Raw genomic sequence first — 19,770 nt, 5'->3', positions numbered from 1 at the left:
TGAGAAGATAAATACCATCCTCATAAGTGATCATTAAATATAAATGTACTACTTAGCAGACTGACAGGAAGGCACAACTTTCTTGGCTCTGTCCAACATTGCAATAAATGTGCGTAGGAACACCTCTAATTAACTAGTTATATCTCTGGCACACCCTGGTGGTCTTAAGACCTGTGCAATTAAAGCTGCATTTGATTCCAGCAGTGGTCATTTGTTGCTCGCCATCTGTCTCTCTCACCTTGTTTCCTGTGATCTTTCTACTATCACTACCAAAAAAGAGCTTTAACATGTCATGAATAATAATTTTAAAAATATATATATATTTTCTCTGTTCATACAAAATAAAGTGTCAAACAACAATTGTAGTATTAAAGGAAGACAAATGCTGCGCAGTGGCTACCTGGCTACCTGGATTTATTGTTTGGTGACCTCATGGTGGAGATAAGAATCCAGGAAGTCACTGTGTCCATAAGAAATAGTTCATTACATAACTAACTGATGAAACTAAACTAAAACTAGTTTAAGAGGTTTAAGTCTATTTTACAACCTAGAGCCAGGCTAAGCTTCCCCCTGTTTCCAGTCTTAATGCTAGGCTAAGCTAACTGTTTCCTGGCTAAAGGTTCATATTACATTGTTAGACTTTAAAAGGCTACATTTAAAGCTACATTAGTTATTGTTTTAACATTAAAAAATGACTCAAACTGCTATAATGAGAAAGGAGTCACTTGCAGTAATGAACCCAGAAACAAAGAAGAAGCTACAAATGAATGCTAATGTTTTCTTTGTTGGCTGGATGCATAAATAGGTTTGCTGACAGGTTTTTTTAAAAACAACTTTATACCTTCATATGCTGATAATATACTGTAGTAACAACTTGTTTGACTGCCTGAACATGATCACCAACCCCAAAAAATCAGGTGCAAGGTCCAACCTGGTCCTGGGTTTGACCTCTCTCTGTCTGACATCAGATCAGGACCGGGATACACATGTAATCTCCCATATCGCCCTCAGCCATCACCAGCGCATGAGAACTTCTCTCTCTGCAAACTCTCCACAGATGACCAGGGAATGTGGTGCTGGCAGGCGACGGAGTACGTGCCTGAACCCACACAAAAATAACACGCATTTTCATAGACAAACAAACAAGGCACCCAGATGACTTTTACGCTTTCGCAGTCACCAGCACGCTCACCTCTGATGTTTCCCAAAGAGGAAAAAAGTGATAAATGAGCTTTAAAAAGTCGCTGTGGGTTTTGCTCTGGTGACTAAGCTTATTATCCATGCATCTCACTGTTGTTGTTACTCGCCTGTGTGTCTAGCTAATAAACGTCAAATAAGATTTGTCTCTCTGCACAAAGGAAAGGCAAGAGCTCTCTCTTGCTCTCTCCAACGTGAACCCACACACACACAAACACACACATTTCAACTGTGGATGACATTTAGCCCTATAATGATAATTGCTTTCTCTGGATTCAAAACTCCAAAGGGTGTTGTTTCCACATTGTGTAGCGTAATCGCACCACAATTGTAACCGCTATATATCCACAGTGTCAGCATGCCAGCTTGGCTATTACCCATGAAAACCCAGTGAGTGGAAATTATTAATTATCATCCTCAGAGCTCATCTGTGTTCCTTTACTTTAGGAGTGATAAAAAAAGAGGCAAAATCGGCTTAACTTGGAAAAGCACCGCAATTAATTGTGATCTAGTTTAATGAGAGCCCACTTTACCGTGTTAATGTGGCTAATTAACAGTCAGACAGGAAGTGGTATTGACTTTGAGTGCCTGCCACTAGACATTGATGAAGGTGCTGATGTGTAAATACCACATAAGGATGTGTAACAAGTGCATGCAAATTCCACCAGACAGACGGACAGCTCACACATACACACACACACACCTATCCACAGAGGTAGGTATTATACAGACCCGCGCACAAGCAAATACACATTCTATTACCGCCTGGATGCGCTGATGTGTGCGCCGCATACTAATTTGCCTCTATGACTGTTACTACTGCATATCACTGCCAAAAATCCAGAAGCAAAGAGGATATGAGTGCACACACACACACACACACACATGCAGTTAGTCACATTGTCAGAACCAGTTGCAGAGTCGTCGTGCAAAGCTACACTTTTCAAACTTCCACATGAAGTTGCCAAGTTACCTCTGTCATATCACTGATCACATGATACGATGTAATATTTATAGATGAGCAAGAAAAAAGGAGAAGAGGTGAGTTGTCATGCTCTGAGAAAGAAAAAAAAAACAGCCAAAAAAAACCTCTTTCTGTCCAGCTTTGCGTGTTGTAGACCTATAATTTCTACTAAATCATGAAAGTGAGTCCAAGGCTTCAATTCAGATGCTTGTACAGTTGGCTCAGTTCAAGCTGGGCAACATGACAGTAAATGCTGTGAGATGATGTGAGAAATTTGTCAAACATCAGAGCTTTTTCAGTCATGTTTATACCAAGGTTATAATCTACTAATGTTCCCGAGGTGACTAATCCAAATCAGTAAAGAGGCCTCTCTATGGCAATATTGGATTCATATGACTTTTTAATCAATTTGATGAAGTACCTAGATTTGTGAGGGATTTAAATCACTGCCATCCCCATCTGGTTAGTTTATCTACTGTGCAAACACTTTCTGCATTCAAGAAAGTTCACTATGTCGTCAATATCTAAATTACATCTACAACCAATGATTACCTTCATGATTGGTAATCATTGGTTGGTCTCTACACTATCAGAAAAATGTGAAAAGTGTTCATGTCATTTTCATGTCACAGGAATCATGGGCAGAGAGAGGGACATGTAACAAAGGTCCGCGCCCCAAATCTTACCACAGATGCTGTTGCCATATGGGACGCCCCCAAACAACAGGCACCCGGTGTGCCCCCAAATGTCTGTTTTTGTCCGACAAACAGTCTAAAACCCAAAGATATTCCATTTCTAGTGATTTAACATAGTGAAACTGAGCCAATCAACACATTTGATGAGTTGGAACTATATTTGTACATGCAAAATTACTCAAAAGACTCAACAGACATCAGAATTATTGCCAATTAATTTTCCATTGATAGACTGACTCACTGACTAACTGTTTCAGCTTTTATCCCACTTTGATACATAGTGATAGATTCAGCCACTCCTAGGCTCAGTAATCACCAGTGAATTATTAGCGCTGTACAATGCAGCAGATAAATAAATGGATGCTACAAACTCAATAACAGGCTGCTTTTTTATTCCCTTTTGTGTCCTGATGTGTCGTTGCAATATTTAACAGAGTGATGGCTCACAGAGTATGTGCTCTCACAAGGTGCTGTCACAGTAGAGACAGAAACCACCACACAAAGCTAAATTACAAGGCTGCGTCTTTGAGAAAGGCTTCCTATGCATTTGTCGACCCACACGGATCTGGCCTAGCTCCAACCAAACGTACCACACGGATGTCTTAACCAGCACTGTTGAAGATCTGACTCATTTTCCCTGTGTCCTCTTCTGCAGGGTAACGACTAAATGAGTCATTTCCAGACCGGGATATAGTCTCTCAGGAGTGAAAGTGTTACCAGAGGGATGTTTTGCTTGACATTCGAGCGCCTACCTTTTGATGGCTCTGTGCGCTTGGGCAGATCCAATGTGTCGTAGTTTTTGTCGTTCTCACCGTTTTTTCTGCCTGTGTGGAGGAAAGGGGAGGGAGGAAGATGTCACTGTCACATACTGAGACAAATGGATCATATTAGATGATGAATGAGACACCAGGGTTAGACCAATATGGGTTTGGATGGCTGACACCAATATATATTTTTGAACTGAAGCTGGAAATAGCTTATAATCAGTGTCTCAAGTGTTTTCATGTTTGCAGTCTTGTCAAGCCTTTCAGACAGCTTCTAAAAGCACCTAAGAGCTCATTAAATTGTTAAAGGTGAGCTATTAGCTGCTCAGAGTAACTGGATTTTCAGCCTGTTTTTTCATAGCAGGACAACACTCCATAAATTTGGCAAATTCACATATTGGTTTAATCCAGGTTTACACACCAACCCACAAGAAAGCATGAATGTTTGCATGTGCACACAATACAGAGAGCTACAAGCATGATATGTTCAAATACACAAACAGATTCCACAATGTCCGATGTTTTGTCTACCAAACACACACTGTATGAGCACCCGACCACACACACACAGATAAACACATACGTATATACTCACAACTGTACACTTGTTTTTTTTTCCCACGATCATATATACACACTTTTTTTGTTTTACTGTACTGCCTTAAATAATGCAGTGCCAGACGGGAAATGGAGTGGGTGGGGTTGAGTGATTAAAGCGCAACCCACTAATGGTCATCTCACATGCACATGAACATGCTCATGGGAGAGCACAGAGATATAGGAACTGAAAGGCCGATTCCTCAACAGGGTAGGAAGAATTTATGAAGCACTCCCTCTGGGCTGAACGACCACTTCCCATCAGGAAACAAGCTCATACATTTAAGTTGCCTAAATCAAGGGATAGATGATACTAGGCTTGAATTTGAAATAAGATATTAACTATTCAGTGCTGTCTCCCTCTAAAATGATCAATATTACACTAATTTAGACTTACACCACTACAATTACACTAATTATGGAAAGCTCAGTCTCAATTTAACAATTCTAATATGTATTAATACAATATTTATTTAGCATATTTATGCTGGTATCCTGCTTAACCTTATAATTTTCAGAGAGCGTTAAAAAGAAGAGATAGGTTTAAGGTTAACCCCTAACCTAGAAGCAACAGTGAAAATAATGTTACTTTATTGCAAAACCTCTAAGAGAGACTTTAAGAGAAAAGCCAATACTGGTGTCTTTGGCCATTCATTTTGTTACCTTTGGACATAGCAAGGCTAGTTGCTTGCGGCCTTTATGCTACGTTAAGCTAACTGTCTCAGACAGCATCATTAGGCCACATTCAGACCAACCTTAGCCCTACTTGAATTAATGTAGCCCTCTCATTTGTTTTAATGAGGCCATTAGAAACTGTTGTGCATCTTAACAATTATCTGAAAGCACCTTAAGACGTTTTTTCTGGGGTGAAGTCAAGCTCTATTCTACAGATTGTCAGACACTCATGGACTTACCTGTTTCACCAAGTACAACCTTTCACCTATGTTAGACAACTGAGGAATAACTAATTCTAATAATTTGTGAAGACTGGGACAGGTGAAGTCTATAAAACTCAGAGCTACAGGAGGTAAAGTGGGTATGGTGATGAGGGAATGCATGTGAAATGAGTGAAACACCCAATTTCTGAAGTCCTTGGAACTTTCTAAGGTACTTGGAGGACACCCAAAACTACTTCAATCTATATTCTACAGCCAGGAGGAAGGAGGAGGAGGACAGGTGGGGGAGTGGAAAGGAGGGGGAGGACAGCTCATGTGAAGAGGGTTGAAGGGGGGGACACTCACCTTGATTAAACCATTCCTCTATAGTTAGCCAAGGAAGCAGCAGCAATGCCAAAAAACACAAAGCATAGAGAAAAGAGAAGAAGCATGGTAAAAAAGATGTGTGTGCGTGTGTCAAGAGGCTGTGCAAAACATGTGATAGACAGTTTCCCACCAAAAAAAATCTCTCATCTTTTTACAAAAAAGGGAAGGTGAGAGAGTGAGGAGAAAAGAGGGGAAAGCAATATGGTGAAAGAGAGGAGAGAGAGAAAGAGAGAGAGAGAGCAAAGAGCAAGGAGGGAGTACTTTTGAGAGAGGCAAGATAGGAAGCCATTAGCAGTCCATGGGTGCTCTCTGGGAAGTATGTTCAAAGAGTTGGCATCAGTAGGATAGCTTTTCAGAGGGAAAAGGGATAGTAAGAGTTTGAAATATAAAAGAAGATAGCATAACAGTAAAGCCAGCAAGTAAAAAAAAGAAGAAAAAAAAGAAGACAGAAAAAGAGGTCGAAATAAAGGAATTGTTGCAAGTTATTTACACAGACAGATTAGAGTCACAGTGAAATATATATGTGACAACGGCACAAGCTGCCAGGGTTTGCATAAGTGCTTCATTAAAATCACTGCAAATAGAAATGTGTTAGAAAATAACAGCCAAGACTGTTTATTAGCTGAAACAAAGCTCGAACTGATAAGCGTGCATTGATCATAATGGTATATTTTAGACTGAATGTGACATTTAACTGAAGAGGAGACCAAACTTTGCCTACTTATGGTAACAAATGACTAAGTATATTGCCGATAGTGTCACTTAACAACCCGTCTGCTCCTTTATAGCTGCGTTTAATGTTTCTATACCTGAGCCTTTCTCTTTTTTTCCCTCATAGAACACCTTTGGGGTCTGCAGTGGATTAACGCATCTCATTATTCAATATGTGTGAAAGTCTTTATGTGGTTAATTGGCTTCTTTATAAATCTGTATACATGCAAGCTCTGTGTTGTCCCGACCCCTGAACCGAGAGGATTCTCCAATGAGTCGTTAGAAGTCAAGGGTCACTGGTTGGTAGTCACACCCCATTGGCTGACTGATTAATGGCAGCCATTATTGTTGTACAGCAGGGAGATAACGCTGTCGTTTAGCCAACAGCCTGGGAGGATGCTGATTAAGACGTTGCTAACAACACGTACATACATGGCATCTGTTAAGGAGAGTCAATAACGACAAAGAAACCCATGACGCAGCACACGGCACCATGATAAGACATCTATTACAGGGGTGGCTGAACACAAATGACAATTTGTATTGAAGCTGCTGTGGCACAGAAACACATGCACAACACCTAAAGTGTAGTTTTAGATTTGTTTAAGTTCATTACGCAATGACAAAGTGGTACCTTGTACAAATATAAGATGTATTATGTATTATTGCTTTAATTACTTTTTTGAGTGTTTCTCTATGCTTAATAGTATTTTTACAGAAGCAGTGGCTGTAATTAGTTGTTTATCTGAGTTGGTTGAAGTGTCTTGGTCTGTGATGTCTCTTCTTACTGTTTCATGTAAGAAGAGGTAAGATTAAGATGAAAAATAATTGTTTGTTTTCTGTCTCAGTCACCAAACGAGCAAACCGTTTAAGTGATTCATATAAATTCACTCATTTAAACTTTGTTTTCATGACCGTGTCAAGAGAGGAGAACTGCATTTGTAATGTCCTGAATGAATTATCCATATGTGCAGCAGATGTGACAGATGACTACACATTTTCTAACGTTTTAACATATTTGATGGGGATTTGTATGAGCCCGAAGCTGAGGAGAAAAAGCAACAAAGAATAGGAGACCAACAAAGACAAGAATGGTATCTCTGCAATCCAGCTGTTTGAATAATTGCTCTACTGTCTGTCAATTATTTTCACATCCTTCAGACTTTATGTTAACAAAAAAAGAAAGAAAGAAAAAGGCGAAAAACAATAACTGGGACTATGAAAACACCACATGCTGCTTCTACCAATTATTTAGCAAAATGTTCCACACTTGAGAGGAACTTTTATAATTTATCCTAAATTGCTTATGAGAGGCAGAAATATCCTTGTGGATTGAAATTCAACATTTTGATATATTTTTTAAATCTCTCTCCTGCTATCCCCCTCCTCACCTTTGGCTTTCTTGCCTCCGAAGCAGCCAGCATCATCTTTCTTCTTCCTTTGTGGCCCTGCTGAGCCGGGGGCCTGTGGCGCTGATGGATCCTGGAACTTTTCGGCCCCCGGGACCTCTTTGTGGACGTGGTAGGACAGGTTCCTCATAATGCAGACACAGTTCTCCACAGACTGGGAGGAAAGAGAGGAAGAGAGGGTGTCGTCTATATCAGTGTGGATTTCACACTTTTGTACAAAAGACTGACGACATGTGCATGCGTGTACATGCCATTAGTGTTGTCTAATGTGCTTTAATGATTACCTTATTGTCCATATCTTTCTTCCCTACGGCTGATTGAAGAGCGTGCAGCAGGGCATCCACCAGTCCCTCACATTCCCTCAGTCTGCGCCGAGCCTCTGCCCCATCTGAGCTCACATTTCTAGAAGAACAAAGTCAGAGCGAGAGAGGCATAAGAGAGGTAAAAGAGACTGAACCAGTCATAACTACACAGTTGAAAGGATATATAGTTGTGAAACCCACTGAAATAGAGTCAGTTGAGGATTCATAATTTCAGCAGCTAATAAATCAGCTTTTAGAAAATCTTTATCTTTATCTTTAAGCTGATTTTAAAAGTTGATCCAAGTAACTTTTGTTAGTAGTTTTTATATAATTTATAAGAGACTTGATAATGAGACTTGTGATTTACATTACTTAAAATGAGGACATGTTAAAAGTGCAGAATGAGAAAGAGTTTTGATCGGTTAGGATTATGATATTTTTAGTTGTATTGGTCATGTTTTTTGCTCATAATTTGAGAGACCAACCACTAAAACAGTTGGTAGAAAATCACACACAGCAATTCCTCTGCTACAACTAATGTGTTTCACGCAGGAACAGAGAAACAACAAAATGACGTCACAAGCACCTCAGGGTTAGTGACTCCCATGGAAAACAAGTTTACAGACTGGACATGGCCTTTATCTTCACCTACAATGTACAATGCAATAAAACCAGACCGCTTTAGAAATAATCTTAAGAAAATGACGAATATAAATTTCATTTTTTGGTACAAAGGGATATTCTATCCCTGTTACATCAGCTGGCGCCCTGAGCTCAGCTCCTGAGCAGTGGCAGCAGAGCCGGTGCTGTCTTAGTGCTGCTGTCTGACTGACTGTGAAAGGCGAGGCTTTAAAGAGGGTTAAGGGATAGCTGGGGCTCCCCGCTCCTCACCAGGGACTTCATTTATGAGGGCTTCCAACCCACATAATCCCATTAGCCGACCCCCAGTTAGGCTTGTGGAAGAGTGGCAGCCTTGCGGAGGTAAGCAGAGCTGGATTCTGCTGTGTGGACTGAAACTCACATCGCACCCCAACACTACCGAACATGTGTATGTTTTGGTTAAACAACAATCAACCGTATAAAGTCATATTAGCCTGTATGAAATGAAGCACTGTTTGGACTCATTATTATTTTACAAGATAAAATGATGGTTGAACGATTAAAAGATCTCTCAAAGTAATGATATAACTCATTTGTTTGGTGGATGCTTCAAATTTAGAATGAAGAAAATTGAACTATGCCTGGAACCCAATCCTGACCTCTACACCATGCACACACACACACACACACACACACTACATTACCTGTCTGACACCTTGTCATCCTCATGGCTACTGCCTGCCTGAGGGTTAGGTCATCGACAGAGTGGAGACAGAACCACAGAACCGTCCTCCAGCTTTACGCTAATTAAAACTAATCTTTGGTAGACACCAGGCAGACAGCACCAGCCATCTGGACCGGCTCATAAACCAAACCTATGCGTCTTCAGCTGTCAGAAAACAGTCACCACCTCCCCTGTAAAGGGATCCAGACGAGCGGCCGCTTTGGATTTATTTGACAGGAGTGTGTTCGGGGGGCAGACAGACACAAGAGTTTTATTGTCAGCTGTTTCATTTCCAGGAGTATTTCAGGGAGCAGTTGTCTCTTTGTAAGGTTTATGGACGGTGCATCTGTCGGTGGAGACTGTGCAGGAAGGTGCCTCTGGACAGGTTATCTGCTGGTGTAATATGTAGCTCTTAATGGGGGGGTTGAGGTCTGTGGGGACTTATGATTATTGATGTATCTGGCAGTTAACCAGCTGTTGTTGTATTACTGTACTTCCTCTGATGAAAAAAATGACAACTGTAATGATCCATCTAAGAACAAACCTTGATGTAAAATATTGGCCTGTTCTTGGTCACTCAAAAAAGGACCAAGAAGTATTAGGATATGTTAAATATGTGTTTGCGTCACTCATTGATTCTGCTTTTCATTTAGCTCTTAATTACTTTTACTTTTACTTAATTACTTGTCATGCCAGTGCTGACGAGCAGGTTCGATAAGGTCCATCGATGTATCTGATAGCTTTTCCCTGCTGATGATGCATTCTGGTGTGAGACTGCTAGTTTCCCCTAAACACTAAAAGCTGGTAGCCGTGTAGCTTTCATCTACACTCTGCTTTTAGTTCTTTAGGTCATCTCTCACTGGGTTGAGGACTGAGACTGTGACAATCTTCCACTGTCTCTTCTGACATTCCCATTATCTGACTGCTGAGCACGTGGAAAAGCCCACGTGCCGGAGTGTGTGTTGCGTTTCTACGGCAACCAGCAACTGTGAGGTACCATGTCACCAGTTCTAGCTGTAGTGTGACTGCTTGTTTAACTGGCTTTTAATACTTTAATGTTTATTGCTCATTTTGCATGGTTGATATGTTTGAAAGCATAACATAAAAATGGATTGTTGAATGGTGAGAGATACTGTAATTACAAATGTTCTGTGACAAAAATGATCATCTTTAGGCACCCTTGGCTCATTACGGCACCCACTTTGCGCCCCGCTGCTACAGATGAGTTGTTTATCACCACAAATCATGACTTAATCTAATAATCTACAACCTTGCAGTAGTTTAAATGAGGCAGTTTGCAGGATATCTATGTGTTTGAATCATACTCAAAGGGGATCTGTCATTTATCACAGGTGTATTTAAACAGAACTAGTGCCATTTTTTAGAGTTACCTGAGGCAAAACATCTTTCTTTTTCTGTTACCTACAAATGCATTTTGTTACCATGACAGCCCTGATAAACTTATATTTTCATGGCCGTGGAATATGATGACAAAATACCAAAAACAATGAAACTTTAGTTCTAGGAAAAACATGGACATTTTCTTTTCTCTGACAAGTGCAGACATTTAGAGAATATAGTTCCCTTCTAAAAGCACAAGGTCTTTTATTATTAACCAGGCACTAGTTAGCTCTGTGACACAAAAATGTTGAGATATTGTTGATTTTAAGTGTGCTGTGCTCTTCAGTGACGCTACTAAGCCAGACAGCCCATTTCCCCCACTTATAGAGTGAATAACAGACATCACAAAGGATGAGTACCATTATGAAATGCTTCCAATTTTGAAAATATTCAATTTGGACATGAGCTGTATACCATTTTAGGTACCCTTACACAAATCTGAAGAATCTGCTCTATTTCTGCTCTCATTTAATGGGGAACCAGTGACGGCTATGAAGAGCATTCAATTGTTGAAAGCCAAAAGAATAAGTGGATGTGCATATGGAGCTCTGTCTGTGTCTCCCTGCGTCTGCACAGACACTGACAGCCTGTCACTGTGATCTGGACGTGTCTGTGGTGTGTCTGCTTTATCAGATGAAGTGTGGGTGTGAAGGTCACTCAGAGTCATGTGGCCATCAGAGGACAATAGAGCAGCTGGGAGGAATAGACTGGAGCACGACTGATGGAGATGGATGGAGACGTGGCTGACCTCTGCTTACGCACCCGCAAGGTCAACGGCAACACCGCAGGACCATATGTGTGCCCCATAAGGTTGGGTAGGCTTTTGCTTTTATTGATCCTGATTCCATTTCTAATTCAGCGTATTAATCTGCCTCTTTGTTCAGATTCTTCTCACACAATTTGAGAAAAAAAAAGAAGCCGAAACATGATAAAAGGCATCAAAAAATGTAATTCAGCTGAATCATGTCCTTTCTTTTGCTAAATTAGCCATGCTGCTAAAGTCTACCATTGATCTAACATCATAAACTCTATACACGTTCCTGCAATGATGTAGAAAAGTTGATGTGTTAAATCTAAAAGCTATCTATTCTAATTCAGAACCAGCTCTTGACACCCAAATCCTGGTGTACACTCCTACCCCGAACGCTACCAAACACACACACATATACACACACTTTGCTTTCCCCACAGTGTAAACACTGTAAATAAGACGGCCCCTGTCGACAGAGGAGGCCATTGTAATAAAACTACACCCAGCTTTATTGAGGTGTAAGCTGCGTCTCTGTTGGCGTGAGTAAACAGATTCTCCCTGGCATCAGCACTTCTCCCCAATGCACAAACCCTGCGTCTAGGCAACTGTGGGCCTAGTTACAGTTGCCATGGAGACATATTCTCCTGCATCTCAGGTTGAGCGAATGAGGGCGACAGGGAGATACTGTGGTAGCAATGAGATATGTAGCATCAGGGGTGATGATATGTAGATAGTAATTGGGGGAGAAGGTGAAAAACATAAAGAAAGACAGGAAGTCAAATGGAGAATTAAGAGACAATGAGAAACAGTAAGAGGTTGTGTGGTTCCGACTTCTCTGTGACTTTCCTTTGCTATGTCTGACTGCTTTCATTCATCTTCTCCTGGTTCATTAACACTGATCTTCAGCTGAGATACAAATGTTCTAAAATACAAATACGTTTCCAAACTTTCTACAGTCTGACTTTGGAGATAACTCACAGGAAACCATGTCATTCACTGCAATAATATGTGAAACACGTTCTGTCTGAGTTGGATTTGGACGTTATATTGCTCTGGATGCCAACCAGCGACCAGCAGGCTGCAGGAGACGTTCTGCTCTGGATTCTAAACGGGCTTGGCCGGCCCGGATGGAGACAGCACAGCCGAGGTATAATAACCCACATACACACTCTCTGTCTTATATTTTACTACAGTCTGTCATTCTGAGTGGAAGCCAGAGTGACAGATCCAACAGCCAAAGGTAGAAGAAAAGAGATACTTGGAGAGGGGAGAAGTTAATAACAGGAATTCAAGACTGTTGCACTCAAGGTGTCGCACCCGTTGATGAAAGCACTGAAAAGATGAAGGCAAAGAACACGTTTGAAAATGATTTTGCCATTTTGTGAGGTGCGCTTGTTTTCTGCCTAACATTTAAATTGCCTTCAAGCAGAATGTTAAGCATTTAGCTGATGCTTTTTCTTTTTGGTGGTGGGAAAGCAACTCGTCTATTCTGACATTTTCCACAAAATGTGAGTGCATACTTCTAAAAAAACTCCACATTGATGCCGAAATGTGGACAAGCAAAGCATAGCTTTTTGAAAAGACTGATGTATTGACTATAAACCTTTCCCAGCACACAGCAGAAACATTAAGAACTCTACTATATTATATCTATTAGTGCTGATTGAGAAGCTACAGTATGCACATGAAGCCGATCACACAATACTGCAACAGCAAAAACAAAAACAATTAATTAATCAATTAATTAGTGTCGGCCTTGGTTGAGAGTTACATAGCATGTATAATAAAATTTAAAGCCATGTGCAATCATGTGGTAAGCATCAGCACTATTTATTTGGCTGTTTTGAAACACAAAGTAACATTAGAGAGTCTGAACGGAGCCTTTTGATCATATGTAAATTGAATTTAAATTTTCATTTTCTGAAAATAATTTTTAAAAAGTAATTAAAAAGAAATTTGTCACTAGGCCAAGAATGGATATATTAGGACTGCAGTAAGATTAGACCACTGTTGTGAACAGACTCTCTCTCTCTCTCTCAACTGCAGAGGCTGCAGCCTTTCAAATCCAATCAGTCCAGTTCAGTCGACAGCAAAGACTTAATAAACATGAAAGGACAATGGTATGTGTTATTCTAAAGATAAAATCATTCAAACATACAGCTTAAAACTTGCCATTTTGGGCTATTAGTTTTCTTATTGTGTTTGTGTACTGAACAATCTCATGCATCTCTTAGTGAACTGTGCATGATACTTTCAAATCGAGGCAGCTGCAAAGAGTCAACCATTAACACATCCTTTCCATTAATAACCAGATCTTTAATAAAATAGTCACAGGTAGAAGCTGTAGCCACTTGCTGTGAGCAATCATCTTCAACACCCAGTCAGTCGACACCTGGGGTGAGTGAGTCCAGATGAGTGTCTGGATCAAATGTGCTTTGCGGTCGATTGCATAAGGCCGCTTGAATGTGGCTGCTTGTTTAAGTAACTTCATAGCATGTGGCTGTATGCGTGTTAGTTGAAACCCACTCAAACTTTTCTTTGGCATTGCTTGTACTTGGTCAGTGGTAGTTTGGTTATCCATGTGGTGATGAGGCGGCTGTTTTGACTGATAAACTGATCTAATATTACATGGAGATGTGGTGGTCTACGCTCAGTTTGTGGCTTTTGTATCAAGTGCTCCCTGGATAAAATGAATTCAGTTGCTATGTTTACTGTCATAAACTAAACAGAAAGAAAAAGTTTTTTGTGTTGTTTTTATGTCTCAGAGTGGATGAGACAGCAGTTTTGTGCTAGCTCAAAGTTCAAGTCATACAATCATTTTCCAGTTTTGTTTTAGAGAGCAGCGAAGCCTTAACAACTGATGCGTCTTTTTCCACAGAGTGTGTATGTGGACCAGGGTCAGCAGAAAGGCTGAGTGAGTCACAACACTTTAACAGTAAGGTCTGTCTATGTGGAAATGGAGAAGTTAACACCATTTCGTGATAACTGACCTGAGAGCAACTCAAGGTTTCTGTTGTGGCCTTTGAAAAGAGTCAAAACAGAGCTGTCTGCTCCACGCCTGAAGAGGTTCAGTGATGGGGTTTCTCAAATAATAACCACAAGTATTACAACTCAAAAATGGGGGTTGAGGTCATACAAATTCAAGAGTAAATACATATGTTTTCTTGTTTTCTGGAGGAAAGAAGCAAAAACAGTACCAGGCAAAAACTACTAAACTAACATAGCGACTTGTTGTCATGAGGAAACGATTTGCACTGTGGGCTCAATTAAGCTTCACTCAGCCTTAACAAGCTTGAGACTAACTTCATTTGTGTGATTACTTAATTGTAACTTGTTTAGGTTGTAGCTAATGCTACTCATTGGCCTCAGAGTGGTTTGCTAACAAAATCGTCCGGGGCCATTTTAGAGTGACAAGGGACAAACCCCAAAAAACAGAAAACATGAATAAACTTTGATTGTCTTCTTAATAATGTAACTTGAGGTTTGTTTCGGTAAACTGGCACAGGTGAAGTGCATCAAAAGGCTTCAGATGCATTACAATATGCCTGTCTGTCTCCAAAGGTATTAACACAATGGTATTATTTGTAAGATGCTTGTCAAAAGGTTAGAAACTGTTATTAACTGATGCAGCATCAGCAAAAAGAGAAAAAAAGTCATTAAATTGCAGAAAAAACAACTGCAAGCCAAGTTATATTTATCATCCACCTACAGATGTGATTTAAAAGAGAAACTCATGATGAAAAGTGTGAAAAAGAAACCATTCTAGAGATGAATAATTCTTGTCAACACATCTGTTAGAACAGATAAATATCTTATTTATACAGTATAATAAGGGATTTGCTAACTCTATCCTCTACAATCTAAAGACACGTTAATATGCGCATGTGGTTAAAAGGACACATCTGAAATGAATGCAGAACTTTCAGGTATGTCATTAAGGTATCTTACAGTCACAGACCAGAGTCAGTGTGTAATCCTGCTGCAGACAGCCGTGTAACATACCTCACATACATGCAGATATAGGGGGCTGGAATATGAGGAACGCAGCATTTGCCATTCCATAAATATTCAAAGAGTCTAAAATCTGACCGTGGCCTCCGGTCAACAACAAGTTCCACCTGTCTCCTCTGCAATGTTGTTTTGATAAAAGGAAACTCTGTGATTTGTTCTTGTCATTCAAGGCCCGGGTAAGGCTAGACATCCTGCTCTATAAAAACCCAGCAGGATCTCTAAAATGTATCCACGTGTTGTGAACCTTAATAAACCTGAATAAATCTGCCATCTGTCTCCACAGTTTGTCAGTATCTATCTGTGTGATTTTAAACTGGTTCTGCTCACAAGCTTGACTGATTTGCAGAATACATTTTCTCCACTGAAGAGAGCCAGCCGACAATTTTGGCGAAACTAAAACAGCATTTAGTCGATCGAAAACTCTTCTCATCTTTCTCCAAAATCCAGGAGTTATACTAAATCGAAAACCGTGTTTAATGAATAAATAAACAAGTGTGAACGTCTATTCGGCTAACTCTACCTCAGGCAGCCGGAGGTGTTCTTGAAAACGGTGGTCCACTCGGCGTCACGGGGCTTGGAGTCCTCATTCGGCTCATGCTCCCACCCCGAGTGGGGGATAATGACCTCGTTGGTCATGGTTTGCAGGCCGTGGTTGATGATCACCATCTTCAGGGGTTCATAGGACGACAGGTTCCACAGAGTTCCTGCAGGTTATGAGAGGAGGGAGGAGGGAAAAATACAAGAGCGAGAGGTGGAGGGGAAGGAAGCAGAGAAAGGTGATAAGGAAAGAGGATTATGAAGAAGGAGAAATGGGGAGGATATAAGAGGAATAAGAAGAGGAGGGATGAGGAAAGAGCAATGGATTTGGAGAGAGAAACATTAGAGGGGAAGAAAAAAAATGGGAGAAGTAAATGGGAAAAGAAAGGGAATGAGAAAGGGAGGAAGAGACATTGACAAGAGGGTAAGAACAACAGCGAAAGTTGAGTAAAAGAAGAGTTACAGGATGAAGGGGGAAAAGAAGAGATTGAGAAGGAGGGAGAAGAAGATGTAGAAAGTGAGTGAAAGTGATTCAATATAAACAACAGCTGTATAGCAGCTAATACATTGTGCAGACTTTAAGATTGCAATCAAAAGCACATTTGGATTGGCAGAAAATCACATTTGGGGGAAAAAAATGATAGAAGAAAATTGGTTGTTCATTAGCCGGCTGTGATGTTAGAACACACTACACTGTATTAAGTCACTGTAATAGTTTTATAATTCTCCTGTGACGGTTTAGCTGACTACCAGCATGTTGTAATCAATACTGAGTTTGTAGCAGCCATATCAATGTGATATTTGTGTAATATACTAATAATGTGTCTGGAAGTAGCTTCAGTCTGCCGTGCTCAACACTCTTCAGTTCTTCAGGCTAAAAAGAGAGAAACAAGTCTCTGCTACATTTCTATCCATGCTTGACTTTGGTGACATTTTGTACATGAATGCATCATTTCAGTGCTTACATCCTCTGCACTTTGTATAGAACAGGGGCACAGAGACTCACTGCACACTGTATGCTCGGGTTGCTTGGCCCTAATTGATTTTTCTATGACTCCTCCACCATTCTTCAAGTCATTCTTGGGCTACTACTACCAGCATATCTACTGTATGTGTGTACATGAAAAGGAATCTTGGGAACAATAATGCTCCTCATTCACAGAGCATGTGCTTGTTGACTGTACCTAAAAGTTGGAGCAGAGATTGGTGAAAGAGCTTTTATGCAGGCTGTTCCCTACATAAAATGAGTTAAAATTACAGTCACTGCTTTTTTTCTGGGCAGGTTTAAAGCTTTGCTGCAGGGATTCTGTGTATCATCATCTATCTGCCAATGCCAGGAGGGTTTTTCTCAGCCCAATTCTAGTATTAAGGTTATATTTTTATTTTCTGTTTTTATTATTTTATATTAACTAATGAGAGGTCTGTCTGTACTTTTTAATCTCAATGATGATTTCCTGCTAAAATTAAGGTAAAATAATAAAATAAAAATACAATATCACTATCCCCCAGCATATACTACTCAATTACTATGATTACTTTGCCATTTAAGAGTGTAAAATGTGAGATACAGACAATAGAAACGGTATAAAGATGGACTATGTGCATTCATCACCCTCCATTTGTGTTTCTGTTAAATTGCACCTCTCTCTAACAGGCTGCCTGTTCTGACTAAGCTGAGCTGGGTGTGCGCATCCTGAGAGAGGCAGGCAGACACACAAAAGCAGAGAGGAGAAAATTCTGGCAGCACAGCCAGGCAATGAAACCCCAGGAAGAAAACTGTGCTGGAGCATCAGCATCAGAAAGGTTTTCACTCAGACACATGGAAGCTCTGGAGCGAGGCAGCCTCCAGTTTGAGGAGAACAAATATGAAACACCAAAGGGAGGGGGAAAAAAACTTTTTGAGGTCCATGTTTGACAGGGCTGGAGTTTCTGTTTTTATTAACTCATCCCTCAGGTCTCTGACTTTGTCTCTCATCACTTATCGCCCTGCTTCTTTTCCTCCTTTTCACATTCAGGCATTTAGCTGACATTCTTATCTGGAGCGACTTACAAGTGATTTGTTAGTCCAAAGGAACAACAGCTGGGAGCTAGAGCGTTAAGGTTAACCACACGCACACACGACACACAAAGTATTCAAAGACACACACATTTTACATACATAAAAGCACTGATGCACTTGTGTGCACACAGACACCCATGGTCTGTGATTCCCTCTTGTCCCATAATAAAACACCATTAGCAGAGCAGTGAAACTGACATGCTCGCCCTGCTCTTTAAAATGGTTTCTGTACATTTTCCAGACGGTCAATATTTCCTCTGTTAAATCATGCTCTCTGCACACAGGATGAGAAAAAAAGTCTCAGCAGACTGGCCCGGGCTAAAAATAACTCCAGTCCTTCTGTTGTGGTTGTGCCTGGAGAAAACTGGCTGCCTTCACCAAGAAATTTGAGAAAAAAAAACCCTCATTAGACTAATTTGCGTACTGTGCTCTTGTGATATCTTTCATTTTGGATGCAGCACATGACCTTTGCTACTTTACGCCCTCTATGTCACACCTCTATAATAACGGCATCATGTATCTGGGCGGAGGCACTCTACCTCCATCCACTCTGTGGTTACAGCTGATGACTGGACTGGCTTCCTGTGCGTCAGAGGCTACCAGGCAACCAGTGTGTGACTGGGAAGCTGTTAGCTGTGTAAGCTGGGAGGTGGCTCTCAGTGCATCACGGCTGCAAATCAACTGTTGGCACACAGTTTTGCCCGCTCACATACACACATAGAGATGCAAGAACTCACACTCAAACCTCAAGCCAACCTCCTATAATTCTGTGTGCTGAACAGTTCAGATTTATGTTGCGTCACTTATAGATCCCTACAGATTAAAGTGTTGTTTGGCCATCAGTAACATAACAGCTTCCCCCAACTTGATTTACAAAGCTTGTTGGACCAAAAACACATGCTGAGAGTAAAATTTAACTGACAGGTTAATTTCAAGGCGTGTTCTGACTCAGATATTCTTGAATGAAAGTTTGTTTAATTATGTGCTTCATGTATTTACTGAAAATTTAATACATCAGCTAATTTAAAATTGATTTTTTTACAAGCACTTTTACACGCTTTCAGGCTGTGTTCAAACTTTAAAGAAAACACATTGATAAACTCCAATCTGTCTTCACACTGCAATGCATACTGACCTCAGTCTCACTGTCTTTCTGTAAGTGTGGAGTGAGTGGGCAGTTGGTGTAGCTGCATTTTTTCTTTTTCTTTTCCTTTGCATTTGTACTGCCTTCAAGTGCCTCTTGGGATTTCCACTGTCAGGACATTCAAGTGCTTTTGATTGAAAGTAGTGAAGTACATTCTGTAAATCAGTGTTAATCCACACATCTCTCCCCACTCAATGGAAGTTTGTACAGTACATTCATATCTGTGCCGACCCCTTTTCATACTGTAGGTCCACTTCTTTATTCTGTCAAGTTATTGTTTCCTCACTTTTCGAGACATACTGGCGACTGAAGTATGGGGCTATTTTTCCCTATTTTTATTCAAGAGTGTGGCCTTTACATTTGAGAGCATGTTTTATTGATTTCACTTTCAGATTTAGTAATTCTTTCCCTCCAACTCTGCCCTCGCACTCAAATAACCTCTGCTTATGTTTATATTTGCTGTGCTTTGCTTAAACTGTATGCTTGCCCTCACATATATTGCACAGATTTCCTGCTTCCAGCTGTTCCCCTCACACTCATGCTGCTTCTGTGCACTTCTGTTGACCAATGAAATGATCTCTTTCTCCTCGCAGGCACGTTGACTTTACTTCTTAGAACATCTCATACAGGCAGTTACTCCTT

General features: G+C 40.5%; 1 protein-coding gene across 3 annotated transcripts in view; it reads right to left on the bottom strand.

The window, feature by feature from the left end:
- The window catches only part of arvcfb (ARVCF delta catenin family member b), a 110,270-nt gene that overhangs the window by 32,608 nt on the left and 57,892 nt on the right, over positions 1-19,770 (bottom strand). For all 3 annotated transcript variants that reach the window (XM_053325131.1, XM_053325133.1, XM_053325132.1), the window contains 4 exons: positions 15,909-16,092; positions 7,884-8,001; positions 7,582-7,753; positions 3,609-3,680 (listed from right to left, as the gene is read on the bottom strand). In XM_053325131.1, the coding sequence (XP_053181106.1) occupies positions 3,609-3,680; positions 7,582-7,753; positions 7,884-8,001; positions 15,909-16,092 (546 nt within the window). The remainder of the gene's footprint in view (positions 1-3,608; positions 3,681-7,581; positions 7,754-7,883; positions 8,002-15,908; positions 16,093-19,770) is intronic.

This window comes from Scomber japonicus, chromosome 9 (genome assembly GCF_027409825.1).
Source record: "Scomber japonicus isolate fScoJap1 chromosome 9, fScoJap1.pri, whole genome shotgun sequence".
Taxonomy (NCBI): Eukaryota; Metazoa; Chordata; class Actinopteri; order Scombriformes; family Scombridae; genus Scomber; species Scomber japonicus.
Note: the sequence above shows the minus strand (reverse complement) of the source record. Positions and strands in the feature narration are given on the sequence as shown.